Consider the following 15,461-nt stretch of genomic DNA (forward strand, 5'->3'; position numbering starts at 1 on the left):
CTGCTTCTTCTCTGTGAAAATAAAAGGAAAATACAGTGGCGCGGGTTCTGCTGACGAGAAGCTCGTCCCTGGCGCCCAAAAGTCAGGAAGAAGGGAGGCGAGGCTCGGGCTTAGTGGCCCGCCATGTTTTTCACCAAGTGGGGTGTGTAGAAGAGGCCGGGGTGAAAAATCATCTCTCGGGACATGCAGGTATTTTGAATATCTTATTTATGGCGACAAAATACAAGTTAACGAAGTAACCGAGCTTATCAAGCATCAAGATGTCTTACGGGCTTTGGTGTTTCTTGAAAATTTGCTTGTTTCGCAACGTCACGGGACACGAACTCAGCGGGAAACAGGGAGTAGGGGCTTTTCGTGTGCATTGGCAAGTCGCATGACTCACGACCGAAAACGCATTCGCGCAATCGACAAGGTTATTTGCACTGTCCCGATCATACTTGAAACGCCACAACAAAAGTCCATTCAAAGTTTCCCACGTAGTCTGTCAGGATATTGTCATTTCTTGTTTACCGTTCTTTTCCGAAACGTCATCGTCGAGATGTTGGATAAAGTATTTTTGACAGAAACGCACGACAACGTATCGTCTTACGTTTGACGCAACGTTTCGGTAACGATTGCGTTACTCTTTGTTTTTGGCCTCGTATCGTACTCCAAATTTCTACGTTCGATGTCTTGTTTCAATTAAAGCATGCTCCAAAACCTTGTTATCACCGTTTTATTTAGTTGTCTCCTGTTGTCACGTATATAAGCCAATGGTGTGACAACACGAATCCAGCCTTTTGCTAATTTTCGGTGGCTTTTAATGTTTAACCAAAAAGCTGAATATTTATTGTTCTTGACTCTTATATAACGATAAGAGTGCGCTCAAACAGCATCGATTATATATATTTCTACATGTACACTCGTTGGCTTCGACCGTCGATGGGTTTGACCTGAAAAGTTGCGCCTGGAGCGCTCCACGATCAAAGTCTACAGATTTGATCGGAATCGTCAATCACCTTCGATCGTTTGAACATAAAGTATAATAAATCTATGCTTTTCAGAGTCAAAATGGGAAGGAGATTATATATATCCTTCACTAAGGCCTGCCATCCACGCAACGACGACACATCCACCACCCGTGGACCTGACACCGACAAATACTAGACAAAGCAACTAAGAACCAACAATTCACGGAATACATAAGAAATCACAAGAAGAAAGAAAATAATCAAGAAAATTATGAAAAGCCCTTACTTACCGAAGATTGCATAGTTAAAGAAAAAAAAACAGTTTCGAATACCAAAGTAAAATCAAAGCATCGAATCATAAATAATCCAGGAAGTAAGCGTCGGGGTGGTGGTTCCAGTGGAGTCAGTAATTTTTCAAGAAAAGACAATAAAACAATTCAATTGTAACACAGTGAGTATATAAGAGCGAAGAAAAGCTCAATTCTCTGAGCATCCGGCATGTAATTGCCTCATCTATTTCTTGAATTCCTGCTTACTTTTGACAGAAGAGAGATGATCACCCCAGGGTCAGCGGAGTTTGTGAGAGTTCATGGGTCAAGGCGAAGACCAGCCAAAAGGGAATGAGGAATCCAGCGCTACACCTGGTCGGGATAGCGGCGTCCCCCGGAGAAGGCGGGGTGTTTGGTACAAGGGCCGAGGAGGAGTTGCGCCTTTGGCTCGAATCGCGCTTGGACGCTTTGGGAATCGACCCAGTAGCGTACTCGCGTTTTGTTCTGAGCCTATTGCGCCGCCCCGACTCGGCCCTGAGTCCTCTTGCCGAGGCCGTGGGTAACGCTCGCGGTGGAGGACGACGTACCCGTCTTCGGCCCCGGACACGGCTACCCCTTCAAGGAATTCGTGAACAAAGACGCGCAGTTGTACAATGCCTCACAAGTGCAGCTGATCAGGTAAAAAACCTTCGTCGCATCTTGGACCTTTTCTTCAAAGGCACAAAGTACACGGTGTTTTTGCCATTCATGGCGTTCAAAGGATTCACAAATCAGATAAAACAGCTCGTGACTCAGAGCGTTGTATCTGAGTAAACGAAAGAATCCTTGTTTAATTTATCTATGAAAGGTCATGAATTGCCTATGTTTCAGAAGTGCGGAGTAGAATCATTGGTCGATGAACTGTGCGCCAAGCTCAGAGACTTGGAGGGGGTCGACTCTAACGATGATAAAGACGAGTGTAGAAAAACAGATGGACAACCAAAGACATCATTAGAGTCGCTGACCCCGCGCGACAGAGCTCTCAGGTACTACGCCGCGTTTCCCGCCTTACAACCTGCCACCCCGAAGAAGTCTGTCCACAGGAAAGACAAGAATTTCGGCAATACCAACAACAATAATATTAAAAATCACGGATTAAATGACATCAATAAAAACGCCAGCAACAAGACTCGCCAAAAGAAGAGCAAAATGTCCGTTGTAAGTATGCGAATTTTGGGACAAAATAGCCCCGTTTCTTGAACAAAGAACGACGAATTAACGTTATATTTGTACGCTCAATAGACTATCGAAACTCGCCGATCAGAGGAAAAGGAAAGCTACGGTTTTGCTAAAGCAATGGAGCGCGAGCGTGAAAAAGAGCGTGAGCTGGAACTCGATCAGTTGCGTTTGGCACAACTGCAAGCTAAGTTTGACGAGAGCCTTGAGGCGCTCTGGGATACTGGATCGGGCATTGGTCAGGACAAGGCTTCCATTTGGGCTGCACCCTCACTCTCTATTCCTTCTGGACCACTCTGGCCCGTCGACGCTGCAGAAATACCTTTGACTCTTCCGATTTCTGAATCTGTATCTACGGTCGACACACCTTACCAGGAAACTATCGTTGACGACTCGCCAATTATTCCGTGGGACATTGATCCAATTGGCGTTGAAAAATACGTTAATGAGAACGGCAGCAAAGACGGGACAACAGGTTCGTTCTCAGTTTCTCTTTCATTCGCTTGGTCGCTATATTTTTGAGTTAAAGTTTGAAGAACAATCAAGTTCTTGAACAGTGTGGGTCACGAAAATTCAGTGGGAGTTCATCTAAAGAGAGCTCAAGAGAGTGCAGAAGAGAGTATTGAAGCTATCAAAGAAATGTTGAAAGTCGATCGTCTGCGATCTTCAATTCATTGGTTTCTGACGTTCGGGCTTCGCATGTATCAATTACGAGCTCACTGAACAATCACAATGCTAAATTCGTTGGCAAAAATGAAATATTCATGAAATGATTAGAGTTTTTATTTCGATTGTTTCGTTTCCAGAGTACAAATTGAACTGGTCCGATTACATTGGTGACGAAACATGGTGTTGGAAGGGTCTTGGTAGCAACCTTGTGAATTCGAGTGGCAGTCCACCGAGCGGTAGTTGTTTTTTTCCGGTGGTACCACGTAAGACTCCAATCGGTACAAAAAAGGAGCCAGCCTCGAATTCGAAGGTTTCGAGTGTTCACGAGGACGAAGAAGATTTGTTGACGTCAGCGCGTACGCACTTCCGTCCGATAAAGGACGGTGGTCATTGGGCCGACGGGACAACCTTTCCGGTAAACAATAGTGTCGAGCGTGTGGCGTACCGTCGCTCGGACTCGGGTAATTTGTTGTATCTTCCCGGCGGCGAGAGTCCTTACATGGAGTATCGGGAGAGTAACTCGCCGAATCCAGTCACATCAACCAATCTGACGTTGAAGTTTCGGGTCCGTCAGTGCGACAAGTGCGTTCAAACGGAGCCAGTTAGGTCGCCGATAAAGCGTCGCATTCTCGCAGAAGAGGATCACTTTTATTATTCTTCAATCGATGAAACGATCGTCCGAGAAACAAGTGAAATGGAAAAGGATACTTTCAATGTGGATCAGCTGTCCTGGGTCAAGCCGGATTTCCCATTGATAAATGATCGAAAAAGGTGAGTCGAATTCGTCTTTTCATTTTCGTATCAAATAAAATTCCGATTATAACTAGTTTCAATATCGTTATAGGAGACACAGTAGCAGCTTGAAATGTCGGCCATTGGCGGCTTTGCGACCGTTAACTTTATAAGCTGTGTCAATTGGCTGACGCGAGCTAATACTGGATCGAGCGATTGGCAAGTTGGGTTATAGCTGTTATTATTTTGAAAAACCTAGAGACAAGAATGAAAAGAGTCAAAAATGGAACGAAGCGAAGAGACTAAATAAAGAAAAAGGAACGATCGTGGTTGATTGGAGGTTACGAGAGGGCGAGAGAGAGAGAGAGAGAGAGACGAAGTTTAAAACTAAACAAAGTTAAAAGAAAAACAATTGTAACGTTAGACAGGGGGGTCCTCTTGGCATGTGGAATTTGTTATGCATGAACCCAAGGAGGCACGGCTAGCCCCCTTGCCACTTGTAGGAACCAGCAGTTAAAGAAGAAACAACAAAAAAATTACAAAAAAAAAAACAAAAACAAAACAAAGTAATAAATAACAAAGAGAAAGAAAAGTGAATAACGAGTAACGAGATTATGGATGAAACAGATAACAACAGTTTATTTAGAGAATTTAATTATTATTAATCTTTCCCCAAGCATAAAGAGAAAAAAGAAGGGAGAGAAAATAATGAAAAAACGAAAAAAAGTAAAAATTATAAATTAAAAACAGAAGTACATGCCTCGTGACTCGTTATCAAACGACGAGCCCGAGTTGAATTAGTACGAGTGATCGAATTCTTGGTTGATTTATTTATGATTTGTTAGTGACGTATTATTTTCTTTCTTTTATTAATGATATGACAAAAAAGGAGGGGAAAGGGGGGAGGGGAAAAATAATCGGTTATTATGCTCTCATGTACGTATGTATGTTTACATATATGCATGAGAAAGTGAAGATTGTTTTTCTCCCGTTTGGTAACCCGCATATACGAAAGTTTATTGAAACGTACCTGAGCGTGACGCTTGATTATTTATCTTTGTTTGTAAGAAGGACGCGCGAAGTTTATTTTGCGATCGAGAGGTGGCACAGCTTACGAGAGAAGTGTTTTAAGCCCCGAGCTCGTCGCTGATAACATTGTAAGATGAGGAAAAACGGCTGGGATGCAAATATTGGGAAAAAAAAAAAAAAAAAAAAAACACTATAATTCGATCGATGAGCTTGTGAACGTGAGGTAATCTCGAGAATCGGTTAACGAAAATATTTGTTAAAAGAAAGAAGCCGCGCGTCACGTCAGGGACAAAATGGCAACCGATGCGTGCTGTTGTATTTTCTTGTTTTCTCTTCGTAATTATTAACGAATTATCTTAATCGTATTTTCTAATTATAATTTAAATCCCTAGACACATTAACACTTCCCTTTCCTCGTTTCCAGAGTCAACAATACGACAACAAACAAATACGAAATCCCTTGCTCCGATGAACTTTCCGATTCAAACCCTTCCAAATACACATGAACACACACACACACTCACACATACGCGCCACGTCTGCGCTCACACAGCGACACTCTACATGTGAACATTTTTGTTCACCCGAAAGAAAAATCCTCTACCCCTGTTCCAACTTCACTAAACACCGACCCTAAAGAAAACCCAGTAACTCGGAACGTACATGTATAAAAATGGAAAAAAAAAAAACAAAAAGTGTATTCGTAAAAGGTACGTACCTTCGTGGGAGGCTACGAACAAACAAACAAAAATTTAAAAAAGAAACAAAGCAAGGGCGAGAGATGCGTACCCATCCGTTAATACGCAAATGCATCTTGCGAAAGGCCCGAAATTATCAGTGTTACGCAGAGATAACACACACTCACACAAATACACACACACACACACACACACTTTATGAATGCTCCTTCTGCTGTTATATGAAAGACGAAATATGGTGTAAAATGACAAAGGTATTGTAGAATAAGAAAGTATTGTTTGAACACCCGAGACGAAGGAAGAGGGAGAAAAGAGAGAGAAAGAAATTCAGAGACGTATGAATGGGGTTGAAAAAAAAACTGAGAAAGAGTGAGATCCGAGATGTAAGCAATTGGGAGCAATAAATAAAAGGTGATGCAGACAGTCGATCGTTGGTCGTTCATTGTTTCTCATTCGTTCGATCCACTCGATTCATTACTTTTCATTTCATTCAGTTTATTTTTTATTGCATCAACATTTATGTGGATATTTATAATTGTAAGATTTTTGGACCTTGTGATAAAAAAAATTGCGATCTTCAATAATTCGAGTTCTGAAAAGTCAGGCTCGTTCTAGAGATTTTCTTTGCTCTGATTAGGGCCGTTGAGACCGATCCCAACGACGGTCGTTCTCAAGTTAAAGGACGATTTTACGTTTTTTCACTAGTGATCAATAAACACTGTTCAATACAAAAATATCACAATCGGAGTGGTGATCGGAGAAGATTATTTTTAGATTAATTTTTTGAACATTTGATCGATGCTGAGTTGACAGAAAATTCGTAAGATTGGAGAAGAAAAATAACACACGAGTAATACGGCTGTCAGGTGATTATCAGACTAGAAACTGGTTTGCATAAATAGGGGTTGCAATATCCCTGGTGAAATTTTGATTAAAACTTCTTTTTCAACTCTCCTGACTCTTCAAAGGCAATTCTTCTCGCTTGGTTAACATTGACTTTTTTCGATTTTTTTACCCACTTTCCTCGTTTCTCTTTTTTCTCTTTAAAAGTACGTCTGCAATGGGTTTGCGGTAGCCAACAACGGAAGTACCAGTATTCGTATATCAACGTGCATACACCCACGATTATCCCAGAGAACAAGATGATGAACACACCACCAATATTTTCGATGGTGATTCCGTCGCTTATCTTGTACTCCCTCGGACACCTCGGTCTGTCGATCTTGTAGCTCCACCATGCATTCTTCAACTTTTCCAATGTGCCGTCCTCAGCCATTTTGGTGATACTGAAAAAAAATATCCAATAATGCGATTTTCACAACGGTGCTTCCTTATAATCTGCGAGACGAGATTCGGGTTTGGTACCGCATCAAACCTTTGCTTCCACGGATATAAAAGAAATAGTAAGAATTACTATGCCGCCATAGTGTTGGGGTTCTATCACCCATTTTGGAGGTTTTTACCAAAAACGTTGTCACTTTCGTGTAGTTTCCAAATTCAAATTTCACAATTGCTTATTTAACAGTTGAGTATCATCAAATTCCAAAAGCTCGAATACGAGTATCGCCGATCCGTCGAAATGTTTGAAAATTTACTATGGTACAGAGCAGAATTTCATCCGCGCTTGAATATTTACACGGGGAGAAAAAAATTGTAAAAATTACTGTGACACCATAGTGTTAGAGTTCCAATCGCCCATTTTGGAGGTTTTTACCAAAAACATTGCAATTACCAAGTCAATTTCGAATAAAAACTTTCAAATTGCGTATTTTGCTCTGACAAAGGTTTAAACTGTGCTATTTTTTCCTACGAAGTTCTCCGAGGAAACATTGTGAAATTAATGTTGACTCGATGATGAACTGTTGAGCAGAATTATTAATGCCGTTTTGCTACGGTTAGCACTGTTTTCACAATCGAAATTTACAGTTGAACATAATCAAATTTGAGGAGCTCGAACACATGGATCGATGATCCGCCAAAGTGTTTAGGCGATTACTATGCTACATAGCAGAATTTCATTTGTGCTTGAACGATAATATATCAGTTTTCATCGAGTTCTCGCTTCACAAAAAATGACTGTATGTTCATAAGAATTAATAAATATTACGATATAAAACCCCACTACTATGGCACCATAGTAGTTTTTACTGGAATTTTCGCTCCGTGTGCTTTTTGTACTCTCTTGGCGGAATGGAAAAAAAATCGATTCTTCCCTGTCGTAGTATCTCGGAAAATTGCATTTCACTCTCTAATGCTTTGTTTTTCTCAGCTGTTTTTTATGACTCGTTTAGTATTTAAATTTTTTCGAATCGCAGAAACGCTTTCTAGAGTCGTGGCAGCGACTCTGAGACAAGTACATTTATGTTATGACGAGTTGCTGTCGGAGACTCTTTACCGGAGCGATAGCGTTTCCAATTGTTTTCGAAAATTTTAAAAATTTGTTCCTTCAATAATTATTATTCCAGAGAATATTATAAGTTGACACATTTTTAATTTTTTTTTTTTCTTTCGATTGCGACCTCTTCGAACTCTTTTAATTGCATTAAAAAATGGTCTTGGATTTTCGCACACATTTTTGATGTTCATTTTTTTAAATTTCCATAAAAGAACGAAACGTAAAAGAACGATTTTTAATTGAAATTTTTTTCTCCATTACGATTCACAGGTCCTGAAAACCTGGTTCACGATCTTTGAAAGACATTATTTGAAAACAAACCGATTGTTTGTCGTTTCAACGATTATTCATCATCCTACCAATCCCGTTTCTTCGTTAATTAGGAGAAAACCAGTTTCGCTGATTAAAAAAATAAATAGTACTAACGCCATGTCCAATTTGGTCTTCAGAGGAGATGATTTCGGTATGGCAAGAGCATACGGTTTTTTGGAAAACTCTTCGCCAACTGTCGTAAATTCGCAATGAGTATAGACTATGTATTTTATGTCGGATCCATCACCGATTAGCGCATATTTGGTGCCATTGACGAGGTCGAAAGCCTCCTTCAGGCTATCAACTATACCGCTTTTCGATTCTTCTATTACTCGGAGTATATTCGTATATTTGTCGTCTATCGGATAATCCCATACGGCGAGTCGAGCCTGTTCCAATTCCGGAAGGCTGTCGTTTAGACTCAAATCTTTCCAAACTCTGGAAAAGTTAAAAATCGGGTAGAATTATTGTCCTGTCGCTTCGGCCATTCTACCGTTGTCGAAAGATATTAAGGTAGATCATGCCCGTAGGATCGTATTTTGTGTGTGTCTAAATTGGGTCGATTTTTACTCGCCACTTAAAGATATTATCGCTCTAAATTAGTGTCGGAGTTGTTAATTCAAAATGGTAAATACATTGTTTTCAACGTATTTTTTGGCGAATGAAATTACAAGTCTCAAGACTAAACTTACAAGTCATTAATTGAACGAGGACCCATCACTGACAGAACCCAAAATTTCATTCGTCCCTGGCTGAAATACTATAGTTTTTTATGTCAAAAATCGCATTAGAAAGCGCAAAGGGAAAACACAAGGGTAAATGAATAAAGAAAAAAGTATTAGTAAAAAGACAGAAGGCTATGGCAGGAATGGGCGAAGCCAAGAGGAAACGAAATGCCGAAATAAGCAAATGCGAGGTTGTACGAGTGCTCGTTACCAATTTCGTTAAATCTTTAACGTAATATATCTTTTTGCCACACACACGCCGAAAGTTCAACTTTCTGAAATCGCAAGGTTGAATATTCGATGCGTGTGCTCAAATCGCGTGCTTGCCCGCGGTTTGAAGTAGTCTACTTTCCCTCCCTACACGGAGAAAACCGATTTGTTTTGTATAGTGAGGAATATATTATTTTTCAAGAATTTTATAAGTATTTAGGCACCGATTACAAACAGCATAGTATTTTTTGAATTTTCCAATTTTTCATCCTTTCAATTCTAAACAGCTTTTATGTGCATAGCAAAAAGTGATGCACGTGTTAGAACTATATTTCGTTTTGTTTACGAGTGTTATTTATCATGTCAGACTAGCACTTACTGATAAGTGGAAATGTATTGTAAATCACGATGCTGAAGTTTCCAACGTTGGAGCCCAACGAAATGATCTAAAAAACTGTCCAATAATTCCAGTAATTCTCCAATTTATTTCCTGTCGAATTTGTACTTTGTATTTTTTCAATCTACACAATTATGATTCGTGAAATAAAAAACTGATGGATAAGTCATTTTATTTTCATTCATTTCGTTGGACTCCAACGTTGCAAACTTCAGCGTCGTTTGTAAATCACAAATTTTGACTGTCAGCATAGTAAATTCTATGATAAATACACGAATATAGACCGAATACGTGTGACATTTTACCGTACATATCGTTTTTTTTTCAGGGTTGCCCGAGCATACTCTACAATATAAACATTTGAAATGACTGAAAAAGCTTTTTACTATGCTTATAGAGAAAAACGCTCTTAAGTCTTTTGAATAAAAGGGATGAGTATTGGTCTTTTTATTATGGTGGATAGAAAAATTGCCATAACTGCTCTTCGAATTAATGCTGTGTAACGGGACAGCCTTACCCCCTGGCACGATTTCTGGTTTGACAGAAGTCTGTCAGAGGGCTCGGACGGAGCGCTCTCGCGTCAGCGGAGCACCGCCCGTACGACAATAAGGCTCCCAACCTTTCCTGCATCCTCCTCCTTATTCCTACCAAAATTGTACACAAACAAAGCAATAACGGAGCATATCATTCCTCGATCACGAGAAGATTGCTTCTTGCAGTACGCTTTAGCGAGGCTAAGCCCGATTGCGTAGCGAGGAAGCAATACAGAGCACTATAGATGCTCCTATACCGGACGAAAGTATCCGTTCTTGAAGGTCGAGTTCGAGCCAAGCGCTTCGAATTGCAAGATGGGGAAATCGGAAGACTTTACCCGCTCCTGGCAAAAATCCGCCGGTCAGTGCACGAACCTGCACAATGACACCTCTCCTACGTGAGAGAAGAGGATCTAAAAAATCCTAAGTTCCGATATTTGGGATTTGACAACCTCCCGAATATCGAAACGTTTCAGCTCCAACCCAGTTATATACTGTCCCCGAGATACTGTATTCTTAGTACTTTCCTCTAGTAGAATTTTCGGCCTCGTTTTCTCCGTGTAGGTGCGTAATATACTATTATTACTCGTGGAAGAATTGTCTCGAATTTTTTCCCAGACCTTCGTTGTATACTTCATTAACTTCATTGTTATTGTGTACTTTTTCATAAACTTCGTGAGAGTCGTTCATTCGTTAAATTATGGAAAGATGAACGTTTTTTAAGCATGGTCCCGATAACCCTGTGTGTTTTTCTTCATACTTAAAGACGTTTATTTCAATAATTAATAAGACGAACCCTTTAAAATTTGATACACGCGTGTCAGTCGCCTACCCATTTGAACTCTGTAAATTTCACGATTTTCCTAAGAAAATCGTTCCGTGCATGAACTACCTTGAAGGATCGATAGAAACGAGACACCCATAACGAAGAATCTTACTCGTAAAAGCGCTGTTCGATGTGAGTCATTCTTTGGAGGTACTGGTGAGATTCGGAGTCTCTGATAACTCCAAACTTGTATTTGTACTGATGGTATAAGTCATCGAGTGATTCCATGGGTTGTTCGAGACGCGAAACGGTAAGAAAAGCGGCAAGATTAGCGGTGTAGGATGCCAAGACGATGAATCCGAAGAGCCACCAGGTTGCAGCGGTAAGACGTCCGGAAAGATTTTTCGGCGCTTCGCCACCGCCTTGGGGCGTTATCGAGGTCAACGTAAACCAAAGAGACTCCCGCAGACCGAATACACGCTTGTCGTCGTCTTCGTATATTTTGTCAGGATTATTTTGATAACTGAACGGTGAGAAACGATCGAAAAGCCATAAGAAAAGAGTCGTCACCAGATAACATCCGAGTATGCATAGCCATACGTTGTAATCGAGGACCTCGAGGAATTGGAAAAGTGACGTCTCCTTTTCTTCTTTTCTCATCAGTATTGTCGTGCCAACCATTTCGTAGAAAGGCACGGTGAAATCCACCGCGAGGTTTCTCTCCGACGACACCGAGAGAGCTCCGAGCCCGATGTCAGCCCTCCCGTCTTTCAATTCTTTTATCATACCGTTCCAATCCCCCTCGTCGTTCATCGTCCCGTATTTCCCATCCGGTGTCGCCATTATTTCGTACTCGAAGTCAGACATTTTGCTTATGTATTCCAACAAATCTATGCAATAGCCACTCCACTCTTTTTTCACCGCATCGTACATGACGAACGGTGGTTTTACCACCGTTACGACGCGATACTTCGACATCCGCTCGGTCGCTCGTTTCTACCTTTGGAAAACTGGAAAAAGCAACAAGTATTGGCCAACCCGATTCATATACTTCTAGCTAATTTTCACCTCAATATTTCAGCGAATATTTAGCCACAGTGAAACGCGAGAAGGTGAGTTGTGAAATTCGATTTCGTCGTGAGGAGGAAGAACAAATTTCAACTGTAAATTGCACGCCAGCGAGTGGACGATCGTCGTCCTCCAATATCTTTGTACTTTTGCTCATGGCACAGACGCTCGACGGTACGAAACACGAGGGATCACGGAAGCAAGTAGAACGAACGTTGTCCGTTCAGCCACGATGCTTTTCGAATGATATGCGATTATTTCGGCAAATCATTCGGTAAACGAAGGCTCACAGTTCGGTACTCGCTTCGTGATGTTCGTTGTAATCGTTCACAGTCCATAGCTGAGAAATTCGCGATTTTTTTTCGTTTATTCGATGTTAATTTTAGGTTGGAAAAAATCACGAAAAAACTGCACAGGTTGCGGAAGGAAAACGTTGAGACGAGGAATTTACTCTTGCAAAAAGCATTCACGAAGAGTCGCTAAATATTTTTAAAAAAGTACAAAATCATACACAAATAGTCTATTGCATTGGATAACCAATCGACAAGCCTCATGAGTAATTTTGGGCGATCGGAAATTCGAGTGGAAACTTCAATCGAAAGAACGAAAGTAATTCGATAAAGAAAAGCACCAAGATCATCGGTCGTCAACAAAAATCGAAAAAAATGTTGTATAAAGATTTTTCTGATTTAAAGCTGAATAGAAAATTCTTGGTGAATCGTTTTTAAAAAAACTTCGAAGAAGTTTATCACATATTGAAAAAGGAAGCATCAACAAACCTCACAGCATCCGACACTCTCCAATATTTATTCCTTAAGCAACGCACGTGAATTTAAGGCTTCGACACCAAAAAGGAAGAATTCAATAACTGGACGAATAAAAAAATTCCATTAAAAAACCAAACTCACTTTACTGTTATTCTTCAACGTAATAAATTAAAGTGAACGTTACGAGTGAAAGAGTAAAAGAACCGAAAGTAGCGAGCTGAACAACCAAACTGTGCGTTTCAAGGAATTCCAAAAGATTAAATAATGAAGTAGAAACAAGGGATTTACAGAGTCAGAAAACGATACTTCAACCCCGACGTTCCATCTCAGCTGTGCAAGACTTTTAAGGAGGGTGGCTAGTGACGATACGATGTTGCCATGCTAAACCATGTTAAATACATGAAAAATTTCAAAATGATAAGAATTTAATAAAATTTGGTGAACATATTCTTTAGTGCCAAATTTGACAATACAATTTTTTTAAGATTTTTCTTCTGTACAGTTATCGAGTAATTGATCACTAAAGTTCGCGTGTATAAGCATAGCGTTTCCACATATATAGATATACATTCCGGGCATAAGAAATCTGCTTTAATGCGTAATTACTCGATAACTAAGCAGAAGAAAATTTTGAAAAAAATTGTGTCTTCGCACTTGATGTTGAAGAACGTTATCACCAAATTTGATCAATTTCTTATCATTTTGACGAATGTAGCCACCCTCCTTAACCCCAGACAACAGTCCCGTGACGCAAACCTCATAAAATCGAAAATAAAAAACAAATGACGAATAAAAATGAGTGAAAAAGTGGGCGTTATGGAAACAGCTGTCGTACCGTTACTGCTGGACAGGCGATCTCAGGGTGCGGTGACTTAATCAACGATTTTAATGATCACGCAGAAGTTAGTTCACTTGATTTATTTCGCGCAACGAATTCAGCGCGGAAGCTCCGTATCAATGCCTTGCGAGGAGTGAAGAACGTACTTGTGCCCCTGTCTCGCGCTCGTCCTCCGCGTAATTCTGTTTGTCCATCGGTTGCCGCAGGGATGACACGGTCAATCAATTCAGTAATTGGCTTTAAGCGCAGGATGCGTATCGTCGCAATGCACGTGGTGCAGGGCGCAACTGGGGAGGGATGTGTCGGTCAATTTGAGCTGCGTGCGTGCGGAATTTTTCCTTCGGCAAACTGTAGCAAAACTTTTTTTCCACGTGTACTTTCTACCGGCTTGTGGCAAGGTTTTCTTTCCATTTTACATTTTCCCTTGAGTAATTGCCCTATTTCATACATTGCTTTCGCTGCACTAGCTTTACAACTCTTTCCAAAGTTTTTTTACAGGATTTTCCCGTGACGATCGACTCTGATTCAGGTATACACGAGCCACATGCCCACCAATCAGGAGATCTTCAAAAATTATGTACGATTCACTCGAAATTCGGGATATTCACTTTCTCAACGAAAACACCCACTGAGAACGAATTTTTCGAAAATTCTATGCAAAACTCATTTTTCGCCTACGATCTGTCAGGGGAGACCGGGCCAAAATGGGCTGTCCGAGGAAATATCGTACTTTTCAGATGTTTGAGAAGTTTGCCTTTTCCGCAAACATCACTAAATTTATCGCAATTTTTTGTAGCATAAAAAAAACTGTTTGCAGCAAACCGGGGTTCTCACTAATTTGCGATTTGTTTCCTGTTATTTCAATCCGATGCAGCTTGCACACTATGAAAGTACGAAATAGAAAAAAAGGAAAATTTCCATCAAAAAATCGAATACAGGAAATACTCTAATGACAAGTATCGTTATTGAGTTGAAGTCCTTTAAATTGATGGGAAAATTGAAATGTACCGATAGCATCCTATTATTATTCATCATAATTATTTATTATTATTAATGAATTAATTAATCTATCAATTTAATTGATGAATTACTTATTATTATTTATGGTGATGATTATTAGTTAATTAACTAATTAATCTATTAATTTAATTAATAGATTATTTATTATTATTTATCATGATGATTAATTTGATCAATAAATTAAAACAATAATGAATTATTTCATTAATCTTTAGATTATTCTTCTAAAGAATAAGAAAGATAATAAGGATAATAATAAGAAAGGTTCTAAAGAATAATTGGGCGAGCTATGATGTTCGATTGGTTTGATTAGTTTTGCCGCTCATTTTCATGCCTCACGTTGGTCATACATTGCATTATTCGCGAAGCGTTTTACATTAAAAAATTCGCAAAGTCGTAGCTATAGTAAAACATGTTTCCTCCTTATCAAGGAAAGCATCGCGCAGATCTTGTCACGTTGGGGAACCATAAACCCTCAATAATTGATGAACGCGATGTTCGTCGTTTTACGACGTAGAATAACAAAATACCTGGAGAAAAACTAAACAGGAAATGATAGATTTTTTCTACCTTCGTCATCGAACTGAATAATGCACGAGCATTATCATCATTTGAAATCTAGAACCATCTCCGTTTACTTGTTCTTGATGGAAAACGTTTTTTCCCCCATCAATGACATCCACGTGTCGTGCATTTTAGTTCCACGTTTATTTTCAATCATTTGAAAAATACTTCGCTCTTCAATAACACGTGCTACAATACCATTAGAGCGCGAAAAAAGATCGATGCTCGTGACCTCACGTGTCGAAGAATAGATCGACTTGGCGTGACTTTTTCCCCGCCGCGAGATTCTACTCGTGCAATGAAA

At 40.0% G+C, this 15,461-nt stretch overlaps 2 protein-coding genes across 5 annotated transcripts; one reads left to right on the forward strand and one right to left on the reverse strand.

Annotated features, from left to right (window-relative positions):
• The first annotated feature begins 33 nt into the window (after positions 1–33).
• On the forward strand, positions 34–5,988 carry LOC122407221 (uncharacterized). 3 transcript variants are annotated; one of them, XM_043413285.1, is made up of 7 exons: positions 34–189; positions 1,044–1,401; positions 1,496–1,897; positions 2,090–2,416; positions 2,501–2,909; positions 3,241–3,874; positions 3,948–5,988. In XM_043413285.1, the coding sequence occupies exons 3-7, from the start codon at positions 1,571–1,573 to the stop codon at positions 4,006–4,008; spliced, it is 1,758 nt and encodes a 585-aa protein (XP_043269220.1). In that variant the 5' UTR covers positions 34–189; positions 1,044–1,401; positions 1,496–1,570; the 3' UTR covers positions 4,009–5,988. The 3 variants fall into 3 exon arrangements, with proteins under 3 accessions (XP_043269220.1, XP_043269222.1, XP_043269221.1); XM_043413287.1 differs by having other exon boundaries at positions 2,093–2,416; XM_043413286.1 differs by lacking the exon at positions 34–189 and adding an exon at positions 585–607.
• A 36-nt stretch (positions 5,989–6,024) lies between these two features.
• Positions 6,025–13,695, reverse strand: LOC122407223 (ionotropic receptor 25a-like). 2 transcript variants are annotated; one of them, XM_043413290.1, is made up of 4 exons: positions 13,571–13,695; positions 11,073–11,910; positions 8,384–8,707; positions 6,025–6,848 (listed from the first exon to the last, which is right to left on the reverse strand). In XM_043413290.1, exons 2-4 carry the CDS (start codon positions 11,876–11,878, stop codon positions 6,494–6,496), a joined length of 1,485 nt encoding a protein of 494 aa, XP_043269225.1. In that variant the 5' UTR covers positions 11,879–11,910; positions 13,571–13,695; the 3' UTR covers positions 6,025–6,493. The 2 variants fall into 2 exon arrangements, with proteins under 2 accessions (XP_043269225.1, XP_043269226.1); XM_043413291.1 differs by lacking the exon at positions 13,571–13,695 and having other exon boundaries at positions 11,073–11,921.
• Between the last annotated feature and the right edge of the window lie 1,766 nt (positions 13,696–15,461).

Source organism: Venturia canescens, chromosome 2 (assembly GCF_019457755.1).
Source record: "Venturia canescens isolate UGA chromosome 2, ASM1945775v1, whole genome shotgun sequence".
Lineage (NCBI taxonomy): Eukaryota > Metazoa > Arthropoda > Insecta > Hymenoptera > Ichneumonidae > Venturia > Venturia canescens.